Source organism: Pituophis catenifer, unplaced genomic scaffold, assembly GCF_029215685.1.
Source record: "Pituophis catenifer annectens isolate HBS135680 unplaced genomic scaffold, rPitCat1.0.hap2 SCAF_2, whole genome shotgun sequence".
Lineage (NCBI taxonomy): Eukaryota > Metazoa > Chordata > Lepidosauria > Squamata > Colubridae > Pituophis > Pituophis catenifer.
This window is the reverse complement of record NW_027256882.1, coordinates 54,737,804-54,747,760: the sequence shown is the minus strand read 5'-3', so window position 1 is coordinate 54,747,760 and position 9,957 is coordinate 54,737,804. Positions and strand designations below refer to the sequence as shown.

General features: G+C 38.1%; 1 protein-coding gene across 1 annotated transcript in view; it reads left to right on the top strand.

Moving 5' to 3' along the window:
• Positions 1 to 119: 119 nt before the first annotated feature.
• The window catches only part of TMF1 (TATA element modulatory factor 1), a 31,616-nt gene continuing 21,778 nt past the window's right edge, over positions 120 to 9,957 (top strand). Inside the window, exons 1-4 of the mRNA XM_070936854.1 lie at positions 120 to 390; positions 4,588 to 5,807; positions 6,873 to 6,976; positions 8,421 to 8,547. Of these exons, the coding sequence (XP_070792955.1) occupies positions 231 to 390; positions 4,588 to 5,807; positions 6,873 to 6,976; positions 8,421 to 8,547 (1,611 nt within the window). The 5' untranslated portion in view covers positions 120 to 230. The remainder of the gene's footprint in view (positions 391 to 4,587; positions 5,808 to 6,872; positions 6,977 to 8,420; positions 8,548 to 9,957) is intronic.

The following is a 9,957-nucleotide window of genomic DNA, read 5'->3' as shown; positions in this document are numbered from 1 at the left end:
ACGTGGAAGCTGGACGATCGCGCCTGCGCAGTTAACGCGACTGTTCCCCCCCACCTCACCCCTCGGGCGCGTGCCATATCCGGGTTGGTAGTTCCGTCATGGCCGACGGCGGGCGGCGGTTCGAGCATTACAGCTCTGGAGACCGCTGAGAGAGAGAGAGAGAGAGAGAGAGAGAGAGAAGCGGAGGAAGGTCGAGGCGGAGGGGCCCGGTCGGGCTCGAGCAGAGGAAAATGAGTTGGTTCAACGCATCGCAGCTCTCGACCTTCGCCAAGCAGGCTCTGTCTCAGGCGCAGAAGTCCATCGACCGAGTGCTGGATATCCAAGGCGAGGAGGAAGAGGAGGGCGAGGGGGGTCCTGCCGGAGCTGCCCCGTCCCGTGTAGGAGAGGCAGGTAAGGTGGCCGCGGGGGGGGGGGAGGGTGAGGAAGAAGGGGAGAACTTGTACCCCTCCCGTCCCTACCTCGAGGGAGCGCACACCACGTAAACATCGGCAAACCCTTCGCTTGACGTGCCTCCCATATACCTTCTTGCACGCCTCTCCTTTGGTGGCAACCCTGTATTTTGTTTGTTTCTTCAGTGGTGTCAACATGATGAGGTCAGCCCTCTCGCTCAAGCTTGCTTCTTGGAAAAGGTCTTTGAATAATGACCATGATGATGATGATGATACCTAGGACGCTGGCAGCAACCCGCATCAACCATTAGCACCAATCAAATGATATTCGTGACACATTTTTAAATGTTCAGTTGACTGAGTTTCATATTTAATGAAAATAATAATAATAATAATAATAATAATAATAATAATAATAATAATAATAATAATTGCAGCTTCCTGCAATAACACCAGCGGAACTGCAAAAAACTGCGCTACTTGGAACATCGTACATCTTAAGAAGGTACTTGGTTGATACCTAGGATGCTGGCAGCAATCCGTATCAACCATTAGCACCAGTCACTGGTATTTGTGATGCATTTTTGAATGTTCAGTTGACTGAGTTTCATGTTTAATGAATAAAGTATATAATAATAATAATTAATAAAGCTCTGGATTAAAGGTAAAGAAGTTTGTGCAGAAAGTAACCGGTTACAATAACATCGGTTCTGTGATCGGATTCTGCACGTTGAACATACAACTGCACATTTCTATGTGTTTTCTTGGACTAGGATAGATGTTAGATGGGGATTGGGAAAAAAACACACACACACACACACACACACACACACACACACCTGCGGCTATCCTCATTGATACCGCTATTCTATAAATATGTACCAAATTCAATTCCAATTCAAACCTTTATTGTCAATGCACAACATGTGTACAATGAGATTGGATGAGCCTTCCTTAGTGCAGCCCCCCCAAACACAAAATGCATCTCAATGACTCATAAGTGAAAGAAAGAAGAAAAACCCTAACCCAATAGATCATACTAACAGACACACAATCCTATATACATATATGTGCATAACATAACATTATATTATATTACATCAGTGTACCCATTAAATGTACCTATTAAAATGAATGGCTTTCATTTCCAGGAAGTTGGGAATAAAGTTACATTTCAAATTTTCCTTAAATGTGTCCTGATATTTCTAAGTCGCCCACTTCTATTCCTTTTAGACAATCTTAATTTACCATACATGAAATCCTGCCATGCTGGAATTAGAGGGATAGAGGGGATAACAGTGCAGACACTTTAAAAATATTAAATTTTGTGCTTGTTAACTGATAACAATTGTGTGTTTCATATTTCTTGTTCTCAACTTTAGATGATTCCATATTTTCCTCTAGTTATATAATATGAACATTGTTATTCAGTTCTATTTATGGCTTTTTTGGTCTACAGAAGATCACATTGATGTACTGAGTAAACTTCAGTATAAAAATTACACTATGGTCTTGTAACTACACTATCTGTAATAGTATAATTACACTATCTTAGAGGAGTGTTAAATTTGTTTTTCTCAACTGTAGTTTGCCATGGCAAAGTTAATAAGTTACAGAATATTGTCATATTGAAATGGTGGGAGGAAAAAGTCAACTAATGTAGCAATTATTCTTACTGTATTTGTAGCACAATGAACTATTCAGAAAAAAAAGTTTGTTATTTTTCCTCTATTTGTTCAATTAGATTGAAGTTGATAGATGCATTAAATAGGTGAAAGAGCCTTGATAGTACAGGGGTTTAGTGCACCCTGTTATTAACACAGCTGCCTGCAATTTCTGCTGGTTCGAATCTCTCCAAGGCTCAAGGTTGACTCAGCCTTCCATCCTTTCTAAGGTAGGTGAAATGAGGACCCAGTTTGTGGGGGCAATAAGCTGACTTTGTATAAAATATACAAAAGAATGAAGGCTATTGCTTAACGCATTGTAAGCCGCCCTGAGTCTCCGGAGAAGGGCGGCATATAAATCAAATAAAAAAAAATATAAAAATAAAAAAAAAGAACAGTTTTTCACAAAAGAAAACCAAAACATGAATTATTTTTGATAACTCTTTTCTAAAAAACATAAGTTCATTTGAATTATGCTGCCTTAGTAGTTTTACATATAAATACTTTGATTTCTCCCAAATTGCTATATTCTGCTTGATTTAATTGCATAAGAAATAATTATGTAGGCTTATAATATTTCCATTCCCATTTCTAGACTATGTAAGGAATATAATATAACATCCTCCTGAGGAGAAGCCTTTGATCCAAATTTTGTGTGACATAATGATTTTTGGAGCTTTGAATTACCAAATATATATTTTACCTAAAACTTAATTAAAAATAGGAAGAAGGTAAACAATCTATAATGTAGTTGTGCAATTATCTTTTAGTACTTGAGTGTATTTGTGAAAAAGTTTGAAAATGTTAATGCAAAGTATACAAATATAATTTATAAACAGTGTAAGAAGCTGCAAGAATTTATTAAACAATATCCCAAATAACGTATTTCTTCAACTGATGCATCATTAAAAATTCCTTATCTAACATAGATATTGTTTCTTGCATACATATGTTGCATCTGATTCTGTTGGTTAAATGAACATTTTGAGCCTCTCAAAATATAACTTTGTCCAATATAAATTTTCTGCAATTTTCTTTATAAATAGACTGTGCCAGTCTTATAGATACATTGTTCTTGTAATTCTTAAAATTACCAATAACTGTTGAATGTATGTGTGAGACTTCTATTCTGTGGCTATGCTTCCTGAGATATAGTTTTTTTTGAAGTCTTTGTATGATCAATGCAAAACTTCCTAAACACTGATAGAATAGCATTATGATAGAAAAGACAGCTGTTTCTGTAGCAATGGTTCGGTGGACAATAGACTTACTGAGATAACTTTTTTGTACAGCATTTATATTACAACATTCCAAGAAATAATAATATTCAGAAGTGTTTAATTTGTTTTTATGTTAATTAATTAAAGATATAAGAGCCTTGGTGGCGCAGCAGACTAAAGCACTGTTAAGTAACACCAGCTGCCTGCAATTACTGCAAATTCAAATCTCACCAGGCTCAAGGTTGACTCAGCCTTCCATCCTTTCGAGGTAGGTAAAATGAGGACCCGGTTTGCGGGGGCAATAAGCTGACTGTATAAAAAAGAACACCGCGGGGGGGGGGGGGGGCAAAAGCCCTACTAAGCAGGTATATACAAAAGTATGAAGGCTATTGCTTAACGCATTGTAAGCCGCCCTGAGTCTCCGGAAAAGGGCAGCATATAAATCGAACCAATAAATAAATAAATAAATAAATATTAATAAATATTAAAAGCACTACAGATAATGCAGAATCATATTGGAACGATATAAATATTTACATAAAATATAAATAGCATAACTCTCGGTATTGAAAACTCGTGCACTAAAGCAATGCTTATATAAATGATTAAGCAGAAATATGAGGAAGAGAGAGCATGAGCACTGTCTGATTTGTCAGGGAGTTCAAAAGTCTGAGAATAGCAGTGAATATATGTTAATTACATTTTATATTATATGGACCTAAGAATTTAGGTTTACTATTAAGGAAACAAACTTTGGATCCCGTTTCTACTGTGATTAAGAGAAGGAGGTTACCATTTTCAATTTCAGATTTTATTTGATCACGTTTACTGCTATGTTTAAGATACAAACTGGCTGATTTTAATTTGTTTTGATTTAAAAGACTATTCTTCATCTAGAGATTTAATTTCAGTGAACTGTATTTAACTAATTCCAAATTATTTAGATTTTAACATAATCCTTGAAATGCAGTCAGTTAAAAATAGAAGCAGAAGATTCTAATTTTTAAATGAAGAGAACTTTAGAAAAGAAAACATAATTTATTATTATGCCTGGACCTACCTACTTGCTAATACCTGCAACCAACTTTCCCGCCACCTTTGTATTGGTCTGTAATAAATAACGGTGTTTTTGAGGAATCATGACTAGTGCCCTTTAGAAGTACAGAAAGGTAGAAACCTTGTGGGCATACAATTATTGCTGTAGTAGTTTATACCATGTATGAAATATAACTGATCTGGATTGTTACGTAATTCTTAATATACTATATGTTTAATTGTTTACCTTTGATTTCTCTTTTTTCTCATTTGTAATAGGAAAAGGTTCTCTAACAAGTGGAAGATGGGATACTTCTACTTGGGGGACCAATACAAATGTAGAAACCCAAAGTCAGCCAATATCATCTCCTGCAGCCATTACCAAACCAGTTCAGAGAACTGTGGTAGATGAATCAGAATCTTTCTTTAGTGCCTTTCTCCCACCAACCGGTGTCCAGAGCATACAGCAAAGCCCAGTGGTTTCTAAACCACCTGCCAAATCGCAGCATCCCAAAGAAGAAATAAAAAGCACACTGCAGGAACCCCTGCATATTGACCTGCCAGAAACAGAAACAAAAGACTTTTCTGTAGAATTGAAGAGCTTTAACGATGATCAGGAAAGCTTAGAGGAAGCCAATTCAGAACAATTCAATCTCACCATCAGCTATGATGGAAACAATAGTACAAGCACTTGTCAAGAAGCATCTCAGAATGTCACAGTAGCAGAATCCACCTCTGTTGTGAAGTCAGATTCAAGGAGTGATAGTTCTGGGCATGAGAATGATGTCTCTCCACAAGCTCTGCCAGCAGACACAAAAAATTCAAGTTTGGACACTAAAGAGCGAAAAAGCGAAGACAGGCAAAGCAATACCCCTTCACCTCCAATTAGCACTTTCTCCTCAGGGACATCTACAACTAGTGATATTGAAGTTTTGGACCATGAAAGTGTTATAAGTGAGAGCTCAGCTAGTTCAAGGCAAGAAGGAGCTGATTCAAAAGCCAGTCTCCATCTGATGCAAACCTCCTTTCAGCTTCTGACGGCATCTGCTTGTACGGAATACAATCGCCTAGAAGACTTTAATAAATTGACAGAGAGTTGCTGTTCCTCTGATGCTTTTGAAAGAATAGACTCCTTTAGTGTACAGTCTTTAGACAGTCGTAGCATAAGTGAAATAAACTCGGATGATGAATTATCAGGTCGGGGGGGTATTTCAACTTCCATCGCTGTCAACTCTCCAACTCCAAAGTGTGATGAGACTGAACCTATAAAAAGTATGTCTGATGAAATCCTAACTGAAAGTCTTGTTGTTCCCATGGAAGAAATGGAAATGGAAGAGAGTGGACGAAGTGCAACCCCTGTTAATTCTGAACAGCCCGATGTCTTGGCTATTTCAGCGCAGACTGATGAAGAACAAAGTCAGAAGGAAGGGAAAGTGGTACTTCAGCTCTCAAATGAAAAAATGTCTACTGTACAATGTGAAAAACAAGAGCTTTGCAAGGTAATACTTATTTTTATTTTTGTCCTCTTAAGATGGGTTATATCATGTCTCTCTAATGGAAAGCAGTGTGGCATTCTTCTGCTTAGACCTGTTTGGATGTGGTTTCTGTTTTATCTGCTTTTTATTTTTATCACAACTGGTTGCCATTGTTAATTGGATCCTCTATCCTTATTAAGTGATGTCATGTGATTTGCAGCTTCCTACCAGCTTCCCTCTTGACTTTGCTTGTCGGAAGCCAGCAGTGAAGGTTGTACCATTGTTAAGCATGATGTTAACCATTCCTGATATCCTTTTACTCTTCCCATTAACTTTGCTTGTTGGAAGCCAGGAGTGAAGGTTGCAAATGGCGATTGAGTCACCCCAGAACTCTGCAACATTTTATTTGGAAGTCAATCACCCAGTGCCCTGATTACAATCACGTGACACTGTGATTGTTGTAAGTAGGAGGCTTGGTCACTTGTTCAGCACCATTTAAGTACAAACGGTTGCTGAGTGAATGGTTGTTAAGGACTATCTGCAGAATTAATATTATAAAATAACTTATGTGTCTCCTATTCATATGTGCATTCAATTCTGTGCATGAAATCATAGATATAAAATGTATATTTGCTTTGGATTTGTTGAGATATATTTGATAAAAACTAAGACAGATTTTATATCCTAGAAAAATGTTCCCTTAGAGTGGAGAGAATATCTTCTTCAATAAAATATTTTATGCCACATATTTTATTCAAGAACCTGTGAATAACTCTACGGAATAAGTTTTTGTGTCAAAAAAAGTGGTAGGTTTCAAGTTTCCAGAGGGCTTTAGAGCTGAGTAAGGCTTGAATTTGAGTCTCTAGACTTTAGCAAAAGTAGATCATTGCATAGTTCTATGTATAGTGATCAGTTGTTTGTTCTGAATAAAAAAAATCCTTTGGAAAGTTTCCAAAGTGTCATAGGTTAACTGTTAAATTTCTTTGTGGCATTAAAGGAAGCTTTTGAGAAGACCTCTATGTTTTGTTTTTACATTAAAGCCCCAAAAGACTTCATTTTTAATAACTATACCATTTTTATAATCTACAGATTATTGATTCACTGACGGAAAAACTAGAGGTGAGGGAAGCACGTCTACTAAGCGTTAGTAAAGAAAAGGCACACTTAGAAGAAACCTGTGATAACCTTAAAGAGTAAGTTTCCTATTCAAAGCATGTTAAAACATTCTGATCCCTTTGGTAAATGGATTTTGATGGATTTTGCGTAAATGATCTTGTGACTGAAATTTAATTTATTATAACTGCTCATTTAAAATCTTTAACACATTTTAAATGAATTAACATAATTAACATAACTGAATAATACAGAATTGATTGGAATCTGTCTTAATAAGGATAAATGGATACATAAAGCAACACCAACATAGCCACGGTTGGTCTGTGATACTACCTATATGAACTGTGTCAAGGAATTTAATAAGCGCTTTGCTCAATCATTAAAGAAGAAATACGACTGGAAAATATGACTCTGTGAGCCACTGAGTTTTTTCTCTTCAATGGATGATACTCAGTTGACTTTGTCACTTGTTTTAGTACCTTCAGCTTGAGAACTAAAATTTATTTATTTATTTATTGTTTATATTTATATACCGCCCTTCTCCCAAAGGACTCGGGGCAGTGAACAGCCCACAGATAAAACACAAGAAACACAAAATTTAAAAACAGTATTAAAATCCGATTAAATTAATTTGGCCCACAATTAAAAGCACCCCTGTATTAAAACCCATAATTAAACAGTTTAAAAATTAAAACAATTTAAAAGAGTTAGGCCAGCCCAGCTTGTTGGAATAAAAACATCTTTAGGGCACGGCGAAAGGTGCGTAGATCCAGGATCCGCCGTATCTCCGGGGGCAGCTCGTTCCATAGGGTAGGTGCCCCCACAGAGAAGGCTCTCCCCCTGGGGGCCGCCAGTTGGCATTGTTTGACCGACAGCACCCTGAGAGCCCCTCTCTGTGGGAGCGTACTGGTCGGTGGGAGGCTATCTGTGGCAGAAGGCGGTCTCGTAAATACCCGGGTCCTAAGCCATGGAGCGCTCTAAAGATGGTAACCAATACCTTGAAGCGCACCCAGAAGACCACTGGGAGCCAATGCAGCTCACGCAGGAGAGGTGTTACATGGGAGCGCCGGTCGCCCCCATAACCACCCGCACAGCCGCATTCTGGACCAGTTGGAGCCTCCGGTTGCTCTTCAAGGGGAGCCCCATGTAGAGAGCATTACAGTAGTCCAGGCGGGACGTGACGAGAGCATGAGTGACCTTGCTTAAGGCATCCCGATCCAGAAAGGGACGCAACTGGCTGATCAGGCGAACCTGATAAAAAGCCCCCCTGGCCACAGCCGTCATATGCTCTTCTAAAGACAGCCGTGTATCCAGGAGGATGCCCAAGTTGCGAGCCCTCTCTGTGGGGGCCAACGACTCGCCCCCAATAGTCAGCGATGGCACCAACTAACTATATCGGGATGCCGGAAGCCACAGCCACTCGGTCTACATTTTGTGAGCTATTGTTTTATATATGTATTTTTAGAAAGATTTCAAATGTATGTCAGTACACACATAATTATTTAATTATTTTATGTTTAGTGAAATCTTCAAAATGAAAGAAGAGAATAGTAGTATTTCATCTCTTAAGGAAGAATTTGCTCAACGAATAGCAGATGCAGAAAAAAAAGTTCAGCTAGCATGCAAAGAAAGAGATACAGCTAAAAAGGTAATTGCCCTTTGTTTATGAGTGAGATGTGTTAATCTCTGACCCATATTATAAAAGTTATTTTGGAAGCCACCATAAATGATGTGAAATAACTTTAAGGCTGGAGAAATGTGATGTTTGGTAGAAAAAAGATGTGTGTAGTATTGGTTGACCAGACCTCACTGGAAGTATTCTGATATAATTATGGAAATACTTCAAGTTTCAGTACAATTTAAAATATTTCATACACCTCAAGAGAAAATCATAGACCTGGTAGAGGTCATTTAAGTCATCAAATCTAACAATTTGCTAAGTTCAGAAATAGAGATAAACATGTTCGTTGGCTCCATTACTGAACTGTGTTCTTTTTTTGGAATACCGTATTTTTTGGAGTATAAGACGCACCTTTTTCCCTCCTAAAAGGGGGTGACAATTTAGGTGCGTCTTATACACTGAATGTAGTCCCACCCAGCCACTGGCCCACACCCTTTGGCCTCTGCCTCCCAGCAGTTACCTCCTTGCAGCAAGCAACAAGAAAAAAACAGCTCCTTTCAGCTTCAGCACAGCCTAATTATCACAAATTGATTGGATCGGCCTCCCGACTCTCAGCTGTTTTGCTGTTAGCTGTCTTGTGCAGGCCTCTGCTGCTTGCTGCAAGGAAGAAAATTGCTGGAGCAATTTTTTTCCCCTTTGTACTAATCAAGCTATGCTGAAAACGAAAATGAAAGTAAAGCAGGCTGTTTGCTATTTGCAACGAGGCAAAATTGCTCAGAGGCAGAGGGAGATTTCTTTTTCTTCTTTTCCTCACCAAAAAAAATAGGTGCATCTTATAGTCCAGTGCATCTTATACTCCAAAAAATACGGTATTTTCCTAAACATAGTCATAATTTCTTTCTATAATTACTTCATGCCCTGCCTTCTATGGTGATGCAGAATAGGGCTTAAATTTCTTTATTCTTTCAGATACTTAAAGAGTGGTATTATATCTATTCTCCTTTCTTCTCAAGGCTCAGTATATTTAGTTCCTTCCGTCTCTTTTCCTAGGATTTCATTTCTGGTCCTTTTCTATGAATTTGTTCTAGTTTGTCTGAATTTTTATTTTTGACTTACTTTATATTTTTACTTGGGTTATATACTACTCCAATCGTAACTTTGTTCTGAGCTTATACACCCAATACAATAAAACTCATTTTTTATGACCCTGTAATCCTTTAATTTGGGATACTGGAGGGAGCTGAGTGTTTATTGGCCGGATGCCCTTCTTGATGCCAGACGGAGTTCACAGCAGGTATTTTCTCTTTGTGCCCTAGGAGAGAAACATCTGCCTCCGAGTGGGAGGCAAGGTCTTCACCACTAGGCTACCACACCACTCAATACAATACAATAATTGGATATAAAAACTATACAATTGTATTATGAACAATATAAGAA